The sequence below is a fragment of the Xenopus laevis genome, chromosome 1L (genome assembly GCF_017654675.1).
Source record: "Xenopus laevis strain J_2021 chromosome 1L, Xenopus_laevis_v10.1, whole genome shotgun sequence".
Lineage (NCBI taxonomy): Eukaryota > Metazoa > Chordata > Amphibia > Anura > Pipidae > Xenopus > Xenopus laevis.
The window spans coordinates 188,790,873-188,817,221 of NC_054371.1; the positions used below are offsets into that span (position 1 = coordinate 188,790,873).

General features: G+C 36.5%; 1 protein-coding gene across 1 annotated transcript in view; it reads right to left on the reverse strand.

Moving 5' to 3' along the window:
- Positions 1–26,349, reverse strand: part of man2a1.L (mannosidase, alpha, class 2A, member 1 L homeolog) — a 66,026-nt gene that overhangs the window by 9,136 nt on the left and 30,541 nt on the right. The window contains exons 9-18 of the mRNA XM_018264423.2: positions 24,091–24,290; positions 19,099–19,284; positions 14,449–14,563; positions 13,294–13,361; positions 11,974–12,139; positions 10,912–11,142; positions 10,099–10,221; positions 6,925–7,039; positions 1,544–1,677; positions 168–309 (exon numbers count right to left, since the gene is read on the reverse strand). Of these exons, the coding sequence (XP_018119912.1) occupies positions 168–309; positions 1,544–1,677; positions 6,925–7,039; positions 10,099–10,221; positions 10,912–11,142; positions 11,974–12,139; positions 13,294–13,361; positions 14,449–14,563; positions 19,099–19,284; positions 24,091–24,290 (1,480 nt within the window). The remainder of the gene's footprint in view (positions 1–167; positions 310–1,543; positions 1,678–6,924; positions 7,040–10,098; positions 10,222–10,911; positions 11,143–11,973; positions 12,140–13,293; positions 13,362–14,448; positions 14,564–19,098; positions 19,285–24,090; positions 24,291–26,349) is intronic.

The window sequence follows — 26,349 nt, forward strand, 5'->3', positions numbered from 1 at the left end:
CAGCCCAATATTTATCCCAAACAAATCCCACAGTACCTAAATTCATGTAAGCACTAACTCCTGTCTATTAAACACACAGTATTTCTTCATGTGTGTGGCTTAGGACAATTAGGAAAGAAACAACAAAATGAAATGTTTACAAAAGCATCCATAAAATAAATTCTTACCACTTTTTAAACTGGCAACTCCGAGAGACTGTGCAGAATGAAGTGTTAATCGGCTGCCATCATCCTGAACATACGCCATTGAGGTCATTGGGTAAACATTAGCTTGAATAGGCAATTTACTTAAGGTGCGTCTAGGCTGAATCTGGAAAAATGAAAGAGATGAGTGATTAAAAATTCAATTGCGATTTTTAAAGATATAGAAAATACTGACATTACAAGTAAACATGAATTCCGCAAAGCTGAAGATGGATTTTTTTATATGCACCATATAGATGAATTGAATATGAACTCTTAAGAATTTTTAACTACTCATACACATGTATGTGAATTGTTAGCATTTTTATTATTTATAGTAGGGTGGGCAGACACTTTTTTGAAGAAGATGAATAAAATTATCTATGATTAATAATCTCTGTATTGTATATTGATTTGTATTGGTTGTAATTGAGTAGTGTCTATCACTACTTATACAGAGGTTCATTCCATTGAATTTTCAGTCCTTCAAAATATTAGGTTACATATGACAATCCAGTATGGAAAAAATGGAAGCAAGATGGTTGCAGTTATCAGCCAATATCTAGTTTCATGATTACAGAAAGAGTTCCAGCTGAATATCTTATATTTAGGAATTTATCTAGAATACATTGTGTTTCACCATATGTTGATACTGAGCAATAATTTACTATATTATGTGAAAAATAAATAAATACCTAATGCAAAATACCCAGTTCTGTCAGTGTTGGATAAGGGTGTTTGTAATGGACATCCTTTAATCAACAAAATGGACAAATGAAAACTGCCAAACTGTTGAATGACCCTAACAGATTAAGTGGGACTGTATACAGTACATTCAATCTGCCTCTATTAATACAACGCCTTGTTAGAGTATCTACTGCCAGGACTATAGCCTGCATACTTTATGTACTGTATGGATCTTGATTTATTAGTAACAAAATGCTTGGTAAAACATTATTATCGTTGCTGTACTAGGCAGTTATTTACTAGGGATGCACTGAATCCAGGATTCGGCCTTTTTCAGCAGGATTCGGATTCAGACGAATCCTTCTGCCTGGCTGAACTGAATCAGAATCCTAATTTGCATATGCAAATTAGGGGCAGGGAGGGAAACCGCATTACTTTTTGTCACAAAACAAGTAAGTAAAAATGTTTCCCCTTCCCATCCCTAATTTGCATATGCAAATTAGGATCCGGGTCGGTATTCGGCCGAATCTGTCCTGAAGGATTCGGGGGTTCGGCCGAATCTGTCCTAAAGGATTCGGGGGTTCGTCCAAATCCAAAATAGTGGATTCGGTGCATACCTATTATTTACATCTGGAAAGAAAAAAAAATGTATACTGCAAACACAACATTCTTACCTGGTATCCATTTAGATCAGTATAAAACCTATTTTTGCTGTTTATGTCCGAGGCTATCCTCATCACAATTTCCCGGTTGAATTCTCCTCGGATATCTACAATATTGGTTATTACTGGAGACTGTCCTTCTAGTCCTGTGGGATCAAAATAAATGCTCACATGTGTAATGATGCCAACTTGCACATAAAACCTTACAATGTGTTTTCTTTTCAAATATGCATTCACATGATGCTTTTAATAGGAGTAAATTGAAAGCTATGAAAAAATATCAACTTGTAGCACTAAAAGTTTAAGCGTGCAAAATATTGCAGTCTTTATGCAAATATACCAAATCAAGCGCACGTATTTCTAATTTTAAAAAAGAGCCAAAAATCTTTTATCCCAATAATTCCATTAACTAAATTAATACAATTTAATTTCCATATAAAACCAACCAACATTATCCAGATTTTCTTCTCATCTAAAACCGGAACACGAACAATGTTATTTTGTTTTGCATTTGGAAGAAAATTTTGTGACAATCCAATAATATGCTTGCTTATTTTATACTACATAAATAATGTTTGTAGCTATAAAACACTGTGGAGCGTTACATGGAAAACTCAAGACTTAAAGGGATACTGCCAACAAATTGTCAATTTGAGTTGAATTCCTGCAATAAAACAAGGGCATAAGCTTTCCATTAGAAGTTTTTTCAGTAGCATGAAAGTGTTCTGCTCATGCAAGCATAAAAAGTGCCAGTCATTTTTTCAGAAGTTACATTCCCCCCCCCCCTCCAAAACAATTCTACTCTAAACATTGTTTTCCAGTGTTTGTATAGGAACATATGAATTTGGCTTTGTACAAGAGGAGTTTCAGCATCAATATAAATACACAGACACAAAAACACATATGGGACCTCTTATTTTGAAACCCAATATAAAGAAATCTCTATTCCCTCAACAAAAAAAAAAAAAAATGGGCCAGCACTCCAAGCATTTTCAATTGAATGGTTTATTGTTACATCACTCGTGTATCCAACGTTTCGGCCCTCTTTGGGGCCTTCATCAAGGCCCCTTTAATCCCTGATAAGGCCCCAACTAGGGCCGAAACATTGGATACACGAGTGATGTAACAATAAACCATTCAATTGAAAATGCTTGTGAGTGCTGGTCCATTTTGAAAAATACATGACATTTGACCAAGCACCCACAGATGGATTATATATAATATGTATATGTGTGTATGTATATGTGTGTGTGTGTGTGTGCAGCTTTTTTTAAAATCTGGCTGGTTAAGTGGTAAAATTACTAATGAGCAATTCACCTTATAAATAAAAATGAAATACAAAGATATGATGTAGCAGCCTTCCAGTTTGGAATTTCAGCAACTATCTCGTTGCTAGGATCCAGTTTAACCCAGCAATCAAGCAGTAGTTTGAATAGTAGATTGGAAGTTGGATGTGCGAGGATTGAATAGAATGATATCCAATAAAAATGAGCAATTTAGAGTCAGTGACCCAGCTACCTTTGAAACTGATGGCTGGAAAAGGCAGGCAAGTTATTTGAAACTGGAAAAAAATGCTAAGAATCGGCCATTCTATAATGTACTGAGGTAACAGGTGAACTACCATTGTAATCTTTTTTTCAATAACCTTTATAGGAACTACCTAGCACAAGTGGCAGACCATGCACTTAAATTGAGTGAAAAAATATTGAATTGTCATTCATAAATAATGGAAACATACTTAGCAAAGACCTTTTAAAGTAGCGGGTCATTGTGCTAGTAATGCATTCTGAAGGCTGCTTAATTTTGCATCTAAAGCCAAGAATAGTAATTATTGAGTGACTAATTGACTGAATCAATGACAATGAACAAACGGCTTTCATTTAACCGTCACCACTATCAAGGAAAAACAGATTCAAGTGACATGATCATGTTGGTTACTCCCATAACTGTAAAAACACTTAATACAGAAAAAGAACCATCAAAAAATGATTAGCCCTCGTTCAGTCCTGCCAATTCTGATGCTGCCCCAACTAATGTCCCTATAAGTTACTGCAATTGTGCTCTGGGTTAGCACTGGTAGCGGTTAGTTATAGAATTATAAAAGCAAGCCTATTATTGCACATGATAATGAGTGCATGCTCTACAGTTACATGATACCAATGTTGGTCCTTGGGCTGGATATGTATTGATTAGTGTTGGCCGAATTTGTCCTATTTCACTTTGGCGAAAAATAAGCGAATTTCCTGCGAAATGTGCAAAACGGCAAAAAAATTGTGTAATGAGAATTTTGACACCTGAGTCAATTTTGCCACCGGCATTAAGGTCAATGGGCGTCCGAATAATGTTGACGCAAGACGGTTTTAACACGCGCGTACAAAAAATTTAGACGCCTGCGAATTTTCGCAGCTGTTTCGCAGAAAATGCGCCACGAATTTGAGCCTGCTGAATTTATTTGCCCATCACTAGTATTGATTGAAGATTATGGTAATAATACATGATAAGGCTAATCGGCATGTCGTATTTTTATTTAGGCAGACTATCACCTGAAATTTCAGCCCCTACACCCTGTGTACCCCACTAAACTCAACGGGACACATGCAGCTGGCAATAAAAATCCTTTTAAGGGGTTGTTCACTTTTGAGTTAACTTTCAGCATGGCAGAGAGATTGCTATTCCTAGACAATTTGCAATTGGCTTTCATTTTTATGGTTTTTGGATTACTACCCTTTTTTTTTTTTTTTTTTTAAAGATTTTTCCATAGTTTTCAATATCAGCAATCTGGTTGCCAGGGCCCAAATTACCCTAGCAATCATGCATTGATTTGAATAAGAAGAACTTCTGGACAGCACCAAGCTTGACAAAAGGCCATGTGGCCTGAAACGTTGCCGTGATGCCCCTGTGAAGCACGAATAAAGGCGCTTTAAATATAAAAGAATTTGTTGGTGCTGTCCTGAAGTTCTTGTTGATTTGTGGTGATAGTGGAAAGTGGCCACTGGTGGACGCGCACCACCCACTGAAGGAGTGAAAATTGTTGTGCTGACTGCTTGTCTACTACATTGATTTGAATAAGAGACTGCAATATGAACAGGAGAGGGTTTCGAATAGAAAGATGAGTAATAAAAAGTAGCAACAAAAAATATGTAGCCTTAGAGAGCATTTGTTTTTAGATGGGGCCAGTGACCCCCATTTGAAAGCTGGGAAGAGTCAGAAAAAGAAGGCAAATAATTAAAAAAACTATAAAAAAAATAAATAATAAAGAGCAATTGAAAAGTTGCTTAGAATTGGTCATTCTAGAACATACTAAAAGTTAACCTAAAGGTAAACCACCACTTTAAGAACGGCAGTGTACAACACTATGTAAAAAGGAGGTGCCATGCAGGGCTGAGTATTACAGGACTCTTTCCAAAGTAGTCTGTATTTATATGATGGAATGTCACACTCCGCTACACATTAACAAAAATTAAATTTATAAATATACAATTATAAATATACAAGAAACTGTACATTATGTAAAACAAAACATCAAAATTCTCCCTATTGTATATAATCGCAGTTTGTTGCATTACAACATGGAATGAAAATGAATTTAATTGGGATATAATGTCACAGAGGTACAGAAAATAATATCAAAAAGGAAAAAAATCAGTATAGATTTAAAAAAAAAAAACAAAAAAAAAAAAAGACTGAAGAGCATAAATATACCTCTTCTTTTAAATGAAAATATAAAAATAGTCTGTTGTGCAACCAATTAACAAGCAAACTGGGCTTTATTGATGAGAGTTGAGTAGAAAGCCATTGCTGCAGTCAATAAAACACAGTGGGGTCATTTATAAACAGTGGGCAAATTTGCATCTGGGCAGTAACCCATAGCAACCAATCAGATATTCGCCGATAATCACCGATAGGTTGCTATTGATTACTGCCCAGGTGCAAATTTGCCCACTGTTTATAAATGAGCCCCAGTGGGGTGGAAAGTCAAAGTTGCTCATTACCCTGAAAGCATCTCACTAGTGCAGCTAGTGGCAGTGCAGTGTTGTGGAAGGTTGAGATTTACTACAAAAGAATCCCAACTGTAATTGCAACCAAACTGCCAGTAGTTATGCAAGAAACAAATGTCTGCTGTTTTTTCTTTAATCAAATTTTGTGTCAAAATGAAAAATATGTTGCAAATTCAAAGCTTTCACTACAGTGTTTATTGTATTAGTCAAATGGCAGCATTCCCAAATCCCAATGGAAGATTTTAGCTCCAGGCTGTGATACAGAATTTTAAAAAGTATTTTTTTTTTAACACATATCTTTATAAATATGCCACTATGTGTGTTTTGGTAACTGGATAGACCCTGATCCTTACTTACGGCATATTTGGCTATGGTTCTTAAAGGAGAACTAAACCCTAAAAATGAATACGGCTAAAAATGTCATTTTTTATATACGGAACCCATTGCACCTGCCTAAATTTTCAGCTTGTCAATAGCAACAATGCTCCAGGACTTCAAACTTGTCACAGGGGGTCACCATCTTGGAAAGTGTCTGTGACACTCACATGCTCAGTGGGCTCTGAGCAGCTGTTGAGAAGCTAAGCTTAGGGGTCATCAAATTATCCAGCAGAAAACAAGGTTGGTCTGTAATATAAACTGATGCTACAGTACTGATTATTAAATTCTCATGCTAGTTGCACTGGTTTCTGTGCTGCCATGTAGTAATTATTTATGTGTACTGTATATTGTGAGTGGGTCCCTAAGCTAAGTAAGTGACAGCAGCACAGAGCATGTGCAGTGAATCAGCAGAAAAGAAGATGGGGAGCTACTGGGGCATCTTTGGAGACACAGATCTTTACTGCTAAAAGGCTGTGGTTACCTTGGGCTGGTACAGAAAACCAAAACATAATGTACAACATTTCTAGCCTACTTCTTTAGTTATGTTTTAGTTCTCCTTTAAAGTATATCATATCAAAGGCTGGCTTGTGTGTAGTGCATGTATGTGGTTAATTGTACCCTTTAATTACTAGGGAATCATGGATCATGTATGCTTAATTTGATTTTTGGTTGAAAAAAGTCCATCAATTTCAACCCCTCCAAATGAAAACCCAGCATCCATACACACACCCCTCCATACCTTCACATACATTATATATACCCATATCTATACTAACTATAGAGTTTAGTATCACAATAGCCTTTCATATTATGTCTGTCCAAAAAATCATCCAAGCCATTCTTAAAGGCATTAACTGAATCAGCATCACAACATCACCCAGCAGTGCATTCCACAACTTCACTGTCCTGACTGTGAAGAACCACCAATGCTTTTTGCATTGTAACTGGGTGTCAGGAGGAAAACCCCCAACTAGTTAAAACAGAAATAAAATCTTAAAGAATTTCCAATAATCTCACCGTGTATATTATAAAGGCGTACGGTGTGTGTCAGGTGCTTGAAGAAGACCACAACCTCACTGAAAAGGCTTCCGTGCGTCACTCTCACAACTGGTGGATCAGCATGAATATAGGGCTAAAAAAGAAAAGCAAATAATAGAAGTTGGAAAAGAAAAAGCCCAGGCTGGCATATAAAAATACAGGGAAATATGACGGATATAAACATGCTTCCACAATGTAGAAAACCCTTTACTCTTTTTCACAAACAGTATTTATTTTCTACACGTAATTTTTAGATACAGTTTATTAATGCATTTTTGCCACTTAAATTTGTCCTACTGCAAACAACCCAACCATGCTCATTGTTAGCACTGCTTTACAAGTTGCTGAAATGTGCCAGTAAGAGCTGGTAAAATCTGTCAGCAACTCGCAGCAGGGTATTCTTAAATATCCAACTGTAACGGGAAAAAATATATGATTTGGGAAAAAGTTATGAAAATGCTAATGATGAGTTTCAATAGTAAACAGTTGAGCATAAATGCATAAAAAATTAGGCAATATGGATCCATGCTATAATAAAACAGAACAAATGCATTTTATTAGGATTTTTGTTTAACCATAACCTTGTTTCATAACAGCTCTATATATATATATTTAACTTGCACATCTCAGATTTATATAGAGTTCTGAATAATACATTAAATGCATTGTTATGTGATTAAGTCTACAATAAAACATTTGGTAAAACTATAAATATTTTAATAAGACGCAACAAAAACTATACTGTATTTATATTACAGGTATAGGATCCCTTATCCGGAAACCTGATATCCAGAAAGCTCCGAATTACAGAATGGCTGTCTCCCAGACACTCCATTTTATCCAAATAATCCAAATTTTTAAAAATGATTTCCTTTTTCTCTGTAATAATAAAACAGTAGCTTGTACTTGATCCCAACTAAGATATAATTAATCCTCATTGGAAGCAAAACCAGCCTATTGGGTTTATTTAATGTTTAAATGAATTTCTAGTAGACATAAGGCATGAAGACCCAAATTACGGACAGGTCCGTTATCCGGAAAACCTCAGGTCCCGAGCATTCTGGATAACAGGTCCCATACCTGTACTATAACTTCCTCTTCCCTCTACTACAAAACCTCTATGGACCACAATCATCTATCTGAAGGACTGAGTGGTCTTGCTTCCAAGAGAAGTGAGTACACCAGTAATAGGAGCCTCAACAATGTTTTATGGAATGGAAGCAAAAATCACATATACAGTTGAAATAATATAGAAATATTATTGTCACACATCCTGATAGCTAATCAAATATATATTTTTCATTCCTATATGTATTCCATATTTAAATTAACTGGATTGGATTACAATCGTCTTTAATGGAAGGAGGACTCTGGCACCTGTTTAAAGGGGTTGTGCATTTTTGAATTAACTTTTAGTATGATGTAGAGAGAGATATTAAAGGGATACTGTCATGAGAAAAATTATTTTTTTCAAAACACATCAGTTAATAGTGCTGCTCCAACAGAATTCTGCACTGAAATCCATTTCTCAAAAGAGCAGATTTTTTTTATATTCAATTTGGAAATCTGACATGGGGCTAGACATTTTGTCAATTTCCCAGCTGCCCCATGTCATGTGACTTGTGCCTGCACTTAAGGAGAGAAATGCTTTCTGGCAGGCTGCTGTTTTTCCTTCAGAATGTAACTGAATGTGTCTCAGTGAGACATGGGTTTTTACTATTGAGTGATGTTCTTAGATCTACCAGGCAGCTGTTATCTTTGGCTGCTGGGGGGGGGAGAGGGAGGGGTGATATCACTCCAACTTGCAGTACAGCAGTAAAGAGTGATTGAAGTTTATCAGAGCACAAGTCACATGACTTGGGGCAGCTGGGAAATTGACAAAATGTCTAGCCCCATGTCAGATTTCAAAATCGAATATAAAAAAAATCTGTTTGCTCTTTTGAGAAATGGATTTCAGTGCAGAATTCTGCTGGAGCAGCACTATTAACCGATTCATTTTGAAAAAAAAATTTTTTCCCATGACAGTATCCCTTTAAGATACTAAGGCAATTTGCAACTGGTTTTCATTTCATTTGTGGTCAGTGTCATAACTATAGAGGAAGCAGACCTTGCAGTCGCAGGGTGGACAGTGGAAAAAGGGGGCCCAGACTGCTCGGTCTTCTTCCTCTATAGTTAATAAGAAACCCCCCATTCCGCAGATTCGGGGAGATTTAGTCGCCCTGTGGAAAAAAAAACCTCTTCGGGACGACTAATCTTCCCAAACCGCCTCCCGCCAGCTAGAATCCAAATCATCGTCGAGATGGCACTCAAAACAATTCGTTTTCCGAAGTCGCCCGAAGTTTCCTTGAGAGGAAACTTCAGGCAACTTCGGAAAACAAACCGCACCGATCCTGCCGGCGATTTACATTCTAGGAGATTAGTCGCCCCGAAGAAAAGATTCTGAGCATCTGCCTCTGCCCTAACCTGCGACGGGAAGCAGAGACACGGGGCGGAGAGTGGGTGGAGTCCAGGTGGGGAGTGGGCAGGGTCTTGGCAGAGAGTGGGTGGAGTCAGAAATAGAGTAATATATAGTCAGAAAGATGAGTAATAAAAAGCAGCAAAGAATATAAATGTGTAGCCTTACAGAACATATGTTTATAGATGGGGTCAGTGTCCCCCATTTGAAAGCTGGAAAAAGTCAGAAGAAGACGGCAAATAATTTAAAAACTATAAAAAAAAAATTAAAAAAATGAAGACAAATTGAAAAGTTGATTAGAATTGGTCATTCAATAATTTACGAAAAGTTAACTTAATGGTGAACCACCCCTTTAAAATAAAAAGACTTTGCAATAACCACACCGGTGCAATTCTATCCAAGGATGTCCCTATTCAAAGCAAAGAAAAGTACTGCAGCAAAATGGGACTCAAGTCATGCAAAAGGACTTTGTGTATAGCTCCAATGATTTAAGACATAAACACACAAATGTTTCCAGTTGTATACAGTTTCATCTGCTTTATTCTGTACTTGGTCTGCAGTTCACTGTACAAACAAGGCCTTAGATAAGGGAAAAGGAAGTACATCATTTTCAACTTTTATTTGCATGTGAAAATTACAAATGAACCCAAGACATTCTACTGATGTAACATGTAAAGATTCTGTGTGATTTATCTTACCTTTGCTTCACCATCAGGCAGAAACAGATAAGCTCCACTTTTATCTCTGCTATTTGTTGTTCCGTACCAAATAAATTCAACTTTCACACTGTGTGTTTTTCCATCTTCTTTACTCTGTATTTTCTAAAAGATATTTTTTAAATATTCAGACATATATCATGCTGGGCATGGGTATGTTTTAAAATAGATTAGATACACAGGACAGAATATAAGAATACTTCCCGTAAACAAACTCTCTAATGTTCAGTCACTGAGGTCCTGTTTATCATTCAGTTCTGCAAACTTTGCACTTTGAGCACAAATAAGCTGGCACTGTACCATTTTTAAATGGTTTTAAAGATTAAAGATTTTAATATTCGGCTCATCTCCTAAGTACACAAGTGTTCTCACACACAACAACACCTGGCAAAATTCCCCTAGCAGTAATGACATATCATCAACAATGATGCAAACGGTTTATGAGCAATTGGAGGCCTGAATGATAAAACCCATCCTTTCAATAAAAACTTAAAGCAGTTATCAGCAGAAGAAAAAGATGAACATAGCATAGTAATACTCATTCCACAGAGTGTAAACAAAGGGTTCCGTGTGTGTTTAGCAAAAAGCTTTAGGCTAGGGCCACACAAGGCAGAAATCAGTCCCTAGCCAAATCCGTTGAATGCGTTTGCGCCGGAGCAAAACGCAAAAGAAGGAGGCTACTACTCACAGTGGGGGCTGAAATCAGCCTGCGGATTTCAGCAGGCTGATTTTGATCCTGTGTGGCCCTACCAAATTAGATCCATATATACAGAGGACTGTAAATTAGAGCCTTACCTCTAGAAGTCCAGATGATGAAAACCAAAGCTTCAAGTAGGAATTTTCAATTGTTAGATCACCCACAACAATATTAACTTCCTTTATCCTAAAATTATCATCTGAGTTTATATTTTTGTGCTTTCCTTGTACAAAGATTGTATAATCTGCCTTGACTGATTCAGGAATGTCTGCTTCCACCAATTTGTAGACTGCAAGGCCAAGAGCAGGTAAATATGCAAGAAAAGACACCTAAGATAAAAGGAATGGGAACAAATTCAGCACAAAACATGTAATGGGTAGTGTAGCTACTACTAACAAATAATAGAGTATTTCCCTATTTCATCTATAAAGAGTTATGCAGTAAAGAGCTAAACAGTTGCATAGTTCATGAGGTTAAAAAGTAAACGTACATCCAATAAATTCAGCATTTTTTAAAACCTGCCTACCTACTGGTTGATACAGAGAAAGGCAAAAAAATAAATAAATAAATCCAAATCTGAAACCTCTATAATTTGTCTCTATAGGACAGTGATCCCCAACCAGTAGCTTGCAAGCAACATGTTTCTCTCCAACCCCTTGTATGTTGCTCCCAGTGGCCTCAAAGCAGGTGCTAATTTTTGAATTCCTGGCTTGCAAGATTAACTTGCATAAAAACCAGGTGTACTGCCAAAAAGAGCCTCAATGTGGGTTGACAATGTACATAGGGGCTACTAAATGGCCAACACCCCAGGAACATTTTTCATGCTAGTGTTGCTCCACAACTCCGTTTACTTCGGAATGTTGCTCACGAGTTCTAAAGGTTGGAGATCCCTGCTATAGGGGCTCAAAAATGGCGGACATGTCCCTGGATCAACTCTGTACTAAAAGCTACTTTCAGTAATATATCAATTTCTAAAAAGGCATTCAACCCTTTCTTGGAGCTATCTAATGTATCTACCAATAGCCTATTGTAAACCAGATACCTTAAATTGCAAATTTATTTAAGTAATAATAATAATTTACAACATTGTTTGGTACGGGATTACCAATGTAGTACAAAGAGAAGCCTTGAGATTCCTTTTTAAGTTTAAGGTACTATACCTGGTACATGTCCTGTACTGTAACTGAATCTCCATTCCAGACTGCACTAATTTGAGCTTTCACAGCCTTTCCGGATGCACTGATAACTTTGACTTTGGATGAACTTACATACACTGAAACCATTGAATATCGTTCCTGCTCTGTAGGGTTATAAACTGTTAGGTACCTGTAATAAACACAAAATAAAAGATTTTCTCCATTCGCATACTGAAATAGGCCTAGTTGCAAAAGTTCTCAACACCAGCTGTCGGCAGTTTGACCCTACTTGACAGTAGCATCATGCATGGGTCGGTTTGATAAGACCTGCACCCAACTCGTACTTGTTTACCTGCCTTCTTAACCCCATGGATTTCCACCCAACCCACTCCAGTGCCGACTGGAAGTAACATCACATTAACTGAAAGTGACATCACGAAATGATTTTTACATTAGGAAGCTTCAATTTCGTCCATCACCCCTGGAAGGTCGACTGCCCCCCTCCCCCGATGGCAGCCCTGACTTTACCAGTAATTAACCATGTCTTCCATGTGTCAATAACTGCACATGCTCAGTGTGCTCTAGGCTGTCCATGAGAAACAAAGCTTAGAGATCCGAAAAATCCAACAAAACTTCAGCAAAAAATGTGGTTACAGATGTCATAGATGCTAATACATCAGGTCTGATTATTAATTTATTCCATTGAAACATATACAGAGTTCTAAACTGCCATCTAATGTGAATTCTTCTACAGGTGTGGGATCTGGAAACCTGTTATCCAGAAAGATCCAAAATTAAAGACTCCATTTTAAGCAAATAATTCTTTTTTTTATTATTTCCTTATTTTCTTAATAATAAAACAGTATCTTGTTCTTGATAGTAACTAAACCGAATTAATCCATATGGGGGTAACAATACTGCATATCTTTGAACCCCATTCTGGGGTTAAATTTCCTTAAAACAGAATAAAAGGTGTCAGTCTTGCCCTACAGACCTATTAAAGAAGACCAAGCACTGACCAAATGGTAAACCACAATACTGTAATCTCTAGCACCTTATATTAAACACACAAACAATGAGAACAGTTAAGCAGACTCTTATAACCCTATGCAATTTTTTTTTGGATGCCCAGCTCTCTTACAGACACCGTTGCACAATCCTTGGGAGAAAAACTGCCACATACAAAATATACTTGCGATCCTCTGTATTTAGGGATATAAAATGTAACCTGGGGCAGGGTGTTCGCATAAAACTAGTAGGCCTTCATTGAAACATCAGTTTCATACCAAAACTACTTTACATTTTCCTTTAGCTTTCTAAACAATAAAGTATTTATTCCCTCACCTGGGATTCTTGTTGATCTTTATAACAGTTTTCTGAGGTAATGAGTCCTGTGATGGCTGCACATCATCCTTTAGCAAAAGATTCAAATATTAGAATAGACAAGCAGGGCTGTTGTACAGTAAGAGATTAACATATACATTTTGCAGATTATAAGAAACAAAATATGTATTAGAAACTTTAAATTGGATTTTTGGACTGAAATATAGTAGTTATATATTTTGGCAGATAGTGTTTATGCACCTTTTTTACTTAAGCCCAGGTGAATGAATTACTTTAATAAAAGGGGGGGGGCATAGTTATCTGTTAACCATCTTCTTAAGCTTCCCCAGTAACTTGAAACTAAAGTAGATGTGACATTTCCAATGTCATATTTTGGTTATTGCAACAAAATGAAAAAAAAATAAAAAATTTTAATAAAATGGAGTCAGAATGCATGTCTAACGCATGCCTGATTCATTGAGTTCATTTTAATTTAACTAGGTTCTCACTATACTGATGTAAGGAGCTTACGTTTATACTTCTATATATGAAACTAGGGCTGCTGAAACAAGCAGTTTTTACAAATACAGGGCAATAGTGTATTTATATTTCATTCTTTAGGAACCCTTTTTATTTGGTGCGAGCCATGCTCAGTGTATGGATGTACACGTGTTTTTGAAGGGAATACAGGGAAAGCTTTGATGCACTGTCAGGAGTGTTTCAAATGCATAGAAAGGGATGAAGCTAAAAGTTGGGGACATCAATTATTGTAGTCAATAAGAAATGTCCAAATTTTTATGGAAGATCTAATTAGGATCAAATTTTTTAATATTTGCTGGACTATGCAATCTCTTAAAAAAACACACATAGTGTGTGTGTGTGTCAAATATCGAAAGATTTTGTTTAAACAAGGCAAAGTACTGAAAAACCATTAATCCATCACTTGTATGACTAAATAAAAATATAATGTATACCCTAATTTAAAATATGCAGATATTATAAGTCACTATGCAGTTTCAGGACCTTGAAAAATACTCTCAGCCTTTAGTCTTGCTGACTTCTATTATCCTTATAATTTACAATGGTAGGGCACATTATTACCATTGTAAGGTTAATTCCTAAATTGTCAATTGGGACCCCCACCCCGTGTAGGTAAGAAAATACCATATAGCTTACCATGCTAAAGAAAGGAGATGATGGATTGTAGGTATATGTATCTTTATCTTTCAGAACAAGCACATGTGCAGCATCTATGATCACCTTCTTTAAATTCATAAGTGAGTGGAACAGCCTACAAAAACAAAATGTCTTCTATTTAAAAGCTGTAATTTTCTGATATTTAATTCCAAGTAGGTTAAAAAAAAAAAAAAAAAAAAAAAAAAGAGCACAATATGATGCTGTGAAACCTGGCCAAGAAAAATTGTCTCAGCTGCAAAAATGAATGCAAATGATTAGTAGTTACGATCTTCCAGTGAGACTTTGCTTGAACAGTTGGACCCATCCTAAAAAAGGGTTTCCTTTGACAAGACAATGTATTTGATGTAACATTTAAAGAAGAAGAGAAGTGATTAATTACATAGGAAATTTTAATCAGATTTAGTTACTCAGATTTTATCTGACCCACAAATTCTTGTTGTGCAACACAACTCGATACTGTAGGATCCTACAAAATCTGATCCCCACATCTGTAATACAAGTCAGATGAGATAAAGTTGGATGGTGTGTTTCATTTCTGCATCTACATCCAACAGTCAATGTATTTCAATGAGAAGAACAAGTGGTTCAGACACCATCAGATTCAGACTCAGCATGCAGCATTCCCTTCAGACAGGCATGCCGTGTGTCGGATGAAAAATCTTCCACGTCATTTACACAGATTTCTTTTTCATCAGTCCCATTATTTTTTTAACCCACACAACTAAATTCAACTTGTATGAGTTTTGTAGATTCAACACCATCCTACAAAATCTCCTGTGCAGTTTTTGCTCCAAGATCAAGGTACACATAAAGTCAATCTAATAATGTATTTCAGCCAGTGTAGAAATAGCAAACACTTCCCCATGTCTCCTGCAATTAATTTGCTTAAATTGGCATTTTAGGTCTAAAAATGGTGTAGAATGAAATGAAGGCAGGGTGGGAATCACTGGACTCGTCATAAATTTCAATTGTAATGAAAAAAAAAAAAAAGTATGTTACAATGTCCTATTTCACAGATAATGGTCATAATAAAGTACTTCTCTGCTGCGCTCTATCGTGCGACGTTCGATTTCTCCTCCCTGCCTTCTATAGGAGTAAGCGAGGGAGGAGAAATTGAGCGCCGCATGATGGATCACGCCCTGTCGCTGTTTCTGAAGAGGAGCGCAAGCAGAGAATCGGTATGTAATTTCTTAATAAACACTTTGCAAATTGAAAGTTAAATCTGCCTTGGTGTTTTTTTTTTTCATTAAGTAGAAACTAATTTTTTTTCAAAAAAAAAAAACAATTATGTTACTGGTCTTTTAACTAAGAAACTACTCCATGAATTTCTGCAGCACAGAGATCAGGGACAGATTTATGATAGGTTTTCTATCTATTTCAATTGCTTTTTTTATTTGTCACAATCCAAAAATGTTTTGGGTTTTTTTTCAAAAAAATAAAAGCTTGCCACCTCAAAACCTGGCAAGTTTTTTATTTCTTTTAAAAAAAAAACACCCAAAATACCAGGCGAATAAAAAAAACCAATTGATAAAAGAAAAAACGAGCCAGATGTGAGTGCAGTACAGTTTGCAAGACACATAGAACTGTTACTCCACCCACAAACATTAATAAGATGTATGCCTTGAAAGCCTGTCTATACTATGCCTTCCTATTCATCCAACGTAAATATTAGGGAAAATGTAACAACATTTCTTAAATGACAACAGGCAACAGATTCATGCTTGATATTTATTTATGGACAGCTAATGTCAGCATCCTCTTGGGATAGCCCAAAACTCAAGCTTCTCGATAATGAAGGCATAAAGCACAGCACTGCTGGATTTATGAATTTACAACCCATATGTATATGAAAAGGAAGCTACTATACTAAAGGAGTCCTAGCTCTGACATCTTTAAGCTACGAACACAAGCATTTAAAGCCCAGACACACTCAACAGCCAAAAAGAGAAGCATCATTTATATTGGGTTTTTGGCTTTACAATATACATATTAACTATTGATTTTTATATCCTGTATGCTTAGTAAAAGAACAATTTGGGGTTTGCATTTAAAACCTCGCTCACTGCTGGCATCCAAACATCAACTCTGGCAGCATTCAAAGTGTAATCAATCTCAGAATGATGTTACAATTAGAAAAGAATGAGTTTATTGTGTGACCTTGAGCCAAGTCAGAATGCATTTACATTTGGCTCACTTAACCAAAAGGTGCTGGAATATGTTCAGTAATACGAACACTGCCAAACTGCGCAAGTGTAAATTTGAGCAAAAACATTTTCAGTCAATTAATATACTAGAGCTAGCTGGAAAGCAATATGCAGATAGCTTTTAATTAAATAAAGTGTAGGAGTGGATTTTACTTTGCAGATTTAACTTTCTGTGTGGGGTAAAGTATATACAATTTTATAAGTGTATTTTTTTTTAAGGTTAACTAAAGGATACTACTTAAATGCATATGGCTGTTTTAGCCTTTGTTGCTATTTATCTTATCTTAGGGTCTTATCTTAATATATTCTTTAATCTTGATCTCTAAAACCTTCCACTAACGAAAACTATGGGGATTATTTACTAAAATTGGAATTTATAAAAAAACTCTATATAATTGGATCGATACGCGATAAAGCGTAAACTCGAACCATACAAATTTTTCTGGCTTTTTTCCCTGAATCGCAGATTTTTTTCTATTTTTTTTGTTTAAAAGCCCAAAAAAGGTCAGATTTACAGGCTTAACCCTGCGCAGACCACAAAAACTTCAAATTGAGATAGGTGCTTCTCCCATTGACTTAAACAAGACCTCGACAGGTCTAAAACGCGGATTTTCAGATTCAGGCTTTTTGCAGCATTGGGGTATAATAAACATTCTATTTTTTTTTCCATGAAAAAGTCTAAACCCCAACCAGATAAATTCAAGGTTTAGTAGATAACCCCCTAAGTATACTTGAATATTCATACGTACATTAAAAAAAAAAAAAGAAAAAAAAAAAGATATATCATCATAACTTCTAACCGCAAACGGAGACCAATAACTTTATCTCCTTCTACCTATTGACTAAATGAGCACAATGTTCCTAATTCTCCCCACACCCACTTTAAAGGAGAACTAAACTAAAAAATTGCATGAAGAGAGAATGAAGAGAAACAGATGCTGCGAGATGAATAGTGAAGATAAACGTAATTATTTCAGAAACAGTACAAACTTTTGAATTGATTGTGTTTGGAAATTTTATTATTTCAGTATGATAAAGCTTATGTTAAATTTTCATTTTCGCAATAGTGCCACTTAAGCTTAGCAATTGTCTCAAACCATCAAGCAGAAAATAAGGTTTTCCTGTCATAGAAGCTAATGCTACAGTATTGTTATACTTGGATGCTAATAGTGCTGGTTTCTGAGCAGCCGTGTAATGAGAATCTACATTAATAATCAGACTTGTATTGTGACTTTTGATATTTGATATTTTCTATATACAGTATATTGTGAGTGGGTCCCTAAACTTAGAAAGTGACAGCAGCACAGAGCATGTGCAGTGAATCAGCAGAAAAGAAGATGGGGAGCTACTGGGGCATATTCAGAGGCAGAGATCTTCCCTGCTAAAGGGTCGTGGTTGCCTTGGGCTGGTACAGAACCACAAAACATAATGTACAACATTTCTACCAAACTTTTTTCTTAAGCTTTAGTTCTCTTAAAAAAAAACATCCTAGGAATTTCAAAGAGCAGCAAAAGCTGTAGGACAGTTGTATATTAGACTGTATATATTATGTACAGAGCTGCTGTTTTATTCCCAGATCTGCATCTTTTTGAACTTGGTAACACCAGCAAAGAGCATTTTCATATAATGGCCAATTGTTATTAAAGGGGTGGTTCAAGAATGGCCATTTCTATGCAATTTTTCAATGGATCTATTTTTAATGTTTTTTGAATTATTTGCCATCTGACACTTTTCAGATTTCAAATGGGGGTCACTGACCACATCTAAAAACAAATGCTCTGTAAGGCTACACATTTTATTGTTATTGCTAGATCCTTCTATTCAGGCCTCTCCTATTCATATTCCAGTCTCTTATTCAATTTCAGTGCCTGGTTGCTAGGGTAATTTGGACCCCAGCAAACAGATTATTGAAACTGCAAACTGAAGAGCTGCTGAATAAAAAGCTAAATAAGTAAAAAAAAAAAAAAAACAGAAATATCTAAAAAAAAATTGCAAATTGTCTCAGAATATCACATTTCCTGACAACTTTTGTCTGACAGGAGCTTGTAGGCGATTCACATGTAAGACAATGGTATAGTGCCACTTGTGTCTGCTACTTACAAATATATTGTACAGGTATGGGTTCCTTTATCCAGAAACCAGTTATCCAGAAAGATACAAATTATGGAAAGGCAATCTCCCATAGATTCCATTTTATCCAAATAATCCAAATTTAAAAAAAAAAATATTACCTTTTAGAGATCCAAATTAGTTATCCAGAAAACCCCAGATACTGAGCATTCTGAATAACAGGCCCCATACCTGTACATTAAATTAATTATTTTCCTCTTTGGTGTCCCTGATCCTTAAATTAATTCCAATCTATATATAACTGTAGATTTGCAACACTTACAAATATTTAAATAAAAGTTAATAAATAAATTACCTTGTTCCATAATCAACAACCACCCAATCCTTAGCTGTTCCTGTGATAGCATCATGATGCTGGAAAAGTCCCAAATTCCGCCTGGCCTCAGTGAGTAGTTTGTAATGCTCAACTGATGGAAAACTTTGAAGTTTGTCAGATTTTTTGATTTGCACCAACGCAAAAGAATAAAGGATTTCTGCAGCTCTGTAATTAAAAGAGGAAGAAAAAAATCAGTATCATTAACATTATTTAAATGCATTTACTATATATATGGCAGAACAGTAATTCTTGAAAATATTAAGACACCCAGCATTTTCAAAAAGACAAATGAAGAACCTTTCCTAACCTACTTTGCCGTTTATCTTAATATATGCTATATTCACACTAAAGTGCACTTCAGTATAAAAATACTGGGGCAGCAATAAGTGGATAACTTAGGGTTGCCACCTGTCTAGTTTTGACCTGAACAGCCTGGTATTTTGAAGGGCTGCTCTGGTCAAATCTTCCTGCCTGGTTTTTCTAAATAAGGAAAACCAGGCAGGATTCCCCATGATTGACACGGTGATCGGCCAATCGCCGCATCATAGACCTGCCCCTCAGTGACATGGCCCCGTCCCCTGACCGGTCTCTACCGGGGGAAAAAGTGGCAAACCTAGGCAACTGCTGAGGGCTCTAAAATGCAAAGTTTATTACTGTTGGGTATGTTTTGGGGAGCTCATATTGTACACTTACACAGGGCACTATAGGAAAATGCACATTTCTAACTGTGGCACTGAAGCTATTCATTATACTTTATTGCAATGAGGAAAAGACCTCAACTGACATCATTCAGTATTTATCTATGCACAATACATATATCCAGGCCATACAGCATGTACAAATATATGCACCCGCAGAGGATTCAAAACATTTCTTAATTTCCTTTTTACCAAGTAACACATTTATAAGATGTATTGTTGTGTTTGCCACTGGTCTATTAGCAGACAAATATCGTGGAAATCTGCTTCTTTGGCTAGACATATGGTTGATTTTTGGTCAGATATTAGTGATTTAGTCCGCACCACATACATCGGCTGATAAATGACTTTCTCGGCCACTGAAATGTAGCAAAATGTAACTAATTGTAAATTGAGATGAGCTACGACTTAGGTAGGAAAACCCAGGAACACGTAAACTGGTCTCTGAATCTCTCTTTAGAGATTTCCTCCATGAAAGACACATTTAACTAGAAAATAAGATTTATTCTCCAATAACTCAAATCTAGCATGACAAGTACACCAACTTTATACCGTAAATGGATAATATTAACTTTACTTAACATTAGGGGGGTTAGTTATCAAAGGTCAAATTCTAGAGTTCTTTATACCTCATGAACAACATGAAGGCTATTAACATTTACAAATGGCTCAAGGGACCTCTGCCATTCACTCCTACATGACCTTGACAGGCTTGAGATGGTGTATTTTCTGATTCGAGCTATTTCCTAGGGGTTTTTTTAACCAAAAATAAATAACCTTGAAAACTCGAATTTTTGTGGAAAACACACTTGAACCTAATAATCAACCCCCTAGGAGTCATTTACAACCACAAGAGCAGTGAGCAAAGATCAATTCAAGCATAATCACCAATGTCACCACAATCACTGTGTCTTTTTCCCATTATGTAGTGTTTTCCCACTGAAATTCCAGCTATGCTAAGCTCGCCAGGTGGAGTTAAACCTCAAGCAATTGCAGCCAATGATTTTAGATTAACACTATTGTGCCTGCACTTCGTTGTGAATTGGAGGCAATTGTATTAAATGAAATTATATGAATATAAAGTCGTTTGGTGTCATCTGGTGTACGAGCGACATATACACCATATTCTTTCAGACTGATACAGGGCGCCGTGTGAACACTGGAGCTACCACCTGTTTTGAAGGTGGTGGTTAGTGATGAGCACTTTTTTTGCCACAAATAAAGTCCCTTGCATCAATAAGCAACTGTTTATTTCGGAATGGGAGGTAGGAAGAACTGTGGCAGGCAAGAGTGGCAGGGAGCGCAACTATATAGAAGTGCAAAGAGTGCCCTTTGATGCAAGTACTTCTAGTGAAAAGGATTATCTGTGCAACCAAATGCGGGAAAACTTGCGCAACAAACTGCAACAATAGTTGTGAGTCCCTCCAAAAACAGTTAAGATTATTAAAAAAAAAAAGCAAAAATATTTATTAGGACATTGTAAAAAACAGCCTAACATGTGTCATGCCTGTTGGGGCACTTACACAAACACATTTTTGCTTGCTTGCATAACTTATTGCAAACTTTTTGATTGTGGTATTGCACACACTGGCTTCTGGCACCTGTTCTTTCTGTTTTTGTTATCGAAACTTGTGCAACCACAACAGTGGCAGTAAACGTAAATGCCCTCCATTATATTTCCTCTTTAGTAAGAGACTGCTACAGTGAAATGTATGAAGAACAGCAGCTCCTGCATTATCAGCCATTTTAAAGGACACTATAAAGAACAGCAGAATCCCTGTTTTCCCTTTACTAAACAGTGAATTTTTACAGAGACCAGACTGACTAAATCTGGTTCCCCTATAAAAAAAAAATAACCCATACATTTTTGCTTCCGTTCATTTTATACAACAGCATTACTTGGTTTGAAAATATAAACTTGAAGCACCAGTATGTTCTCAGAAATATAATTAATCATTTTAACTTTTTGGAATTTGAGTATTTTTATCTTGGCCTCAAACAGCCAGAGGCACAAAATCGACCTGTGTAATATTGGCCTAAGATAAAACATCCTATGATCTCGATATCCTTGAGTATTTGACCTTGTGTGGGGAAAAATATATAATTTTTTTACAGACATATATTTGCTATTAATGCAAATGTGATTTTTTTTATATTAAACTATGACCAGATACTTATCCACAGATGGTAACCATGTATCGTCTCATTAACCAAACTGACATAATCCATACAAATATATTCCTGTTTCCTAAGTATAATCCAATTGAGGCTGTAGGTTCCCATTAATGTATTTAAAGTTTTGTTTAAAGGTAATAATCTCTAGTAAAAATTCACCTTCATATTTTCACTGTTTGAATACAAATGTGATGACGCAAGGCTGTGAAGGTTGTGACAAGACATATTAAGACTATTTAAAACGGCATTTTACTTGCGGTATATTATTCATGAAGGCAAATGGGGATTACATATTAAAAAAAATTATTTCAAAGTAAAATGTTACATTTACAGTAACCGATGTAAGTAATTCTTTGAATTCATATTGAACACAAGTGTGCATTGAATAACAACTTTGAAAGAATATGGACAGGCATTCTGCCTACTGTTTTCATTAAAAAAGACCATCAGGTCTAACTATAATGCAATTTGTCTGGGGACAATGGGGGTCATTTATCAATACTGGGCAAATTTGCCCATGGGCAGTAATCCATGGCAACCAATCAAATTGCTGCATTCATTGTTCTACTTGCAGCTGGCTTTAAAAAGCTAGTCACTGATTGGTTGCTTTAGGTAACTGCCCTTGGGCAAATTTGCCCAGTGTTGATAAATGAGCCCCAATGTGTTTATAAATTTTTGGGGATGTAATGTAAGCAGTACACTTTAATGGGGCAAGCATGCATTTGATGTAGATTAAGGTGTAATGACACAACTCTATAATTTTAGCAGTGATGTTTCTTGTGACCATCTACAGATAGTTAAGTGAGTGAGTGGTTATTTCAGAGAGAAAGGGAGAAGCCATATACAATCATCGCCTGACTTTGGCCAAACACCTAACAATTTCACTTTAAGGCCATGGTAAACCATGTTTAAAAGCATGTGAAAAACAGTGAAATGATTTCATGCAAATATACAGAAAAGCACAACCCCCATATAAAAAGGGAATTAGCTAGAAAATAGCTGCAAGGAGGGCTTCTGCTTTTTACACAACGCATTCACAACAAAGTGGTATCACCAAAGTGGTGTAAAATAACGGTGAAATTTAAGCAACAGTTAAGTGAAAAATATCCCTCCTTTATAAATGTGATAAATGTAAATTGTTATCAATTGGGGTAAAAGATTTGCATGATTGCAAAGAGTACCATTAAATCTAGGGATGCACCAAATCCAGCATCTGGTTTGGGATTCAACATAGATTTGGCATTTTTCAGGACGATTCGGCCAAATCCAAGTGCCTGACCGAACCGAATCTGAAAGATAAATTGACTTTTTGTCACACAAACAAGGGCCGCGAGCTGCATGTGCGTTCTCTTTCCCCCTCTTTCATCTAATTTCCATATCCAAATTAAGGTTTAGATTCAGTTTGGAATTTGGAAAACTCTTAAAAAAAAGGATTCGGCTCAATCCTTAAATAGTGGATTTGCTGCATCTCTAATTTAATCAAATGTAAGGATTGTAGAGGTTGTAGACCAAAGTGAGGTAGCCAAAAAATTTTTTGTAGAAACCTTGCCCTGTCCTTCTTTTAGGACTGTACTATCTAGATTTTGGCATAGCATAATAATCATATATAACATATTGGGGCTCATTTATAAACAATGGGCACATTTGCACCTGAGCAGTAAGCCATAGCAACCAATCAGTGACTGCTTTATTCAGCCATCTGCAGGTTGAGCAATAAAACCAAAACTTTGATTGGTTGCTATGGGTAAATGCTCAAGTGCAAATTTGCCCTGTCTTTAATAAATGAGCCCCATTGAGTCTATGGAGATCTCAAGCAGGCCAGAACAATAAGAAATATGCAGTCAGTGGACTAGAAGCTAAGAAACATATTTCACTCCAACTTCTCAAGCCATTTTCCACACAACAAATTCAGATGGGATTCCAAATGCTGTGTTTCAAGTGCAAAAATTCTATGCTACTTTCATTGTTTTCTTTATTTGTGAGCTTTTCTTTATCCGTTTAAAGACAGGTTGGTTTGCATAATAGACTTCACATGATTATTTTTTTTTACCTGGTACAGACATAAATATTCAGTCAAAAATACAATGAATAAACTTGCCTCAGATGGGATTCCATGACTCTTTCAAGCCGTTTATAGAAAGGACGAGAAGTAAAATAACCACTCCAGTAGTGATCATCTCTGTCTGCATAGGTAAAGAAATCTCCACTTAAAACTGGAAATGATTCACTACTGGGATCATCAACCTTGGCAGCTTTCCGCAGAGCTTTAAAATAATCAGAGATCGTCCCAAATTGTGCCTGAGGAAAAAAACAAAAATAATCACTTAAATATTGAAATTGAATTTAAAAATCTTGCTTGATGGGAATGACTAAGCAGTAGTCTAGCTGTCAGTAAACATTGCTATTGGGCCTCTCATATTTGCAGCCGCTGCCTTCAGGTTTGTTTCTGACCTTAAAAAGTTTATTAAAAGCAATCTGCTCAAGGTACTATTGTTCATCTAGACAGGAGTGCTGGTTTCATTAAAGTCTGCAGCAATGTCAATGTGTATGCAATAAAATGCCTCTCTGAACACTCATGACTACAAACGAGCAAAATATAATGGAATAAATTAGCTGTGTTTAAATGTGCACAAACCTGCATCTCAACAATATATAAAATGTGCAAATAAATGCCCCTGTATAAAGGGGTAGTATTACATATTGTTCAACATGAGTGTTTGTTCTGAACTTTTACCTACTCTGTGTTTGGTCTTGGCGAGGTACATAAGCAGCTTAAACCCCTCCAATCACCCTTTATTGTGACTGTTTTCAAAGCACAGAGGGATAACCTGTGTACGGATAACCTACTTTGCAAGGGACAAACATGTAGTAGCTTCAAGTTACCTGGTTGCCCTGTTTATCTCAATAAATAACAAAAATCAAACATTTTTTTTCCCACTTTATACAATATTTAAAAAAAAAAAAGTCTGTTTAGCAGATGACCTATTTTCTGCCTGCAATTGCAAACGGTATTTTCAGTAGATGTCACCTGCGGGTAGAACATTACTCCTAAGTGACTAATCTCCCATTGTGCCATAAACCTTGAAGGAACATCAACACCAACAAATCAAAGTGTTTTAATGTAATTAAATTATAATGTACTGTTGCCCTGCACTGGTAAATCTGGTGTCTTTGCTTCAAAAACACTACTATAGTTTATATAACTAAGCTGCTGGGCAGCCATTTAGTCTGAAAAAAGGAGAAATGGCACAGGTTACATAGTACAGGTATGGGACCTGTTATCCAGAATGCTGGGGACCTTGGGTTTTCTGGATAAGAGACCTTTCCGTAATTTGGATCTTCATACTTTAAAACATAAAGTTATGAAAACATAATTATGCCTCTTTATAGGTCCCTGGTGAGGCCTAATCTGGAGTATGCAGTGCAGTTTTGGACTCCAGGCCTCAAGAGGGATATAAATGAGCTGGAGAGAATGCAGAGATGTGCAAGTAAAATAGTTAGAGGGATGGTAGACTGTCAAGGCTGGGGTTGTTTTCTCTGGGAAAAAAGGCGCTTGCGAGATGATAGAATTACACTTTACAAGAACATTAGAGGACATTATAGACAAATAGCAGGGGACCTTTTTCCCATTAAGTGGATCACTGTACCAGAGGCTAGAGTCCTGCGCGGGTCCATTTTTTGGGACCCGTACCCGACCCGTACCCGTAACCTGCAATCCGCATTCTTACCTGCTTGGAACCGCTACCCGACCCCACCCGCAAGTACCTTATCCGCAACCCAGACCCACTGACCATCGTCATTGTAAACCGGAAGTAACGTCATTGGAAGTAGCCGTGGCCAGAAAAAAGGAGTAAATATCGCTACTGAGAAGACCTGCGGCCCGCAAACCCGCAGAACCGACAACCCGCGTCTTTACCCGCACCCAGAACTTCTCCCCTCAACCTGCAAGGTACCGCAGGTTTTTGCAGGACTCTACCAGAGGCCACCCCATTAGACTAGAAGAAAATAAATTTAATTTGAAGCAACGTAGGTGGTTCTTCACAGTGAGGACAGTGAGGTTGTGGAATGCACTGCCGGGTGATGTGATGGCTGATTCAGTTAATGCCTTTAAGAAGGTGATGTTGTGATACCTTTAAGAGGTATGGGTTTATATAATTTATGTGAAAGTATGGAGTGTGTATGGATGCTGGGTTTTCATTTGGAGGGGTTGAACTTGATGGACTTTGTCTTTTTTCAACCCGATTTAACTATGTATGCAAATATGTACTATGTATGTAATAGTGACAGTTCATCTTCGAAGCTGGAGTAAGCGCCTTGAATCAGGGACACTACTTAATCAGCAGAATACATAAACCGA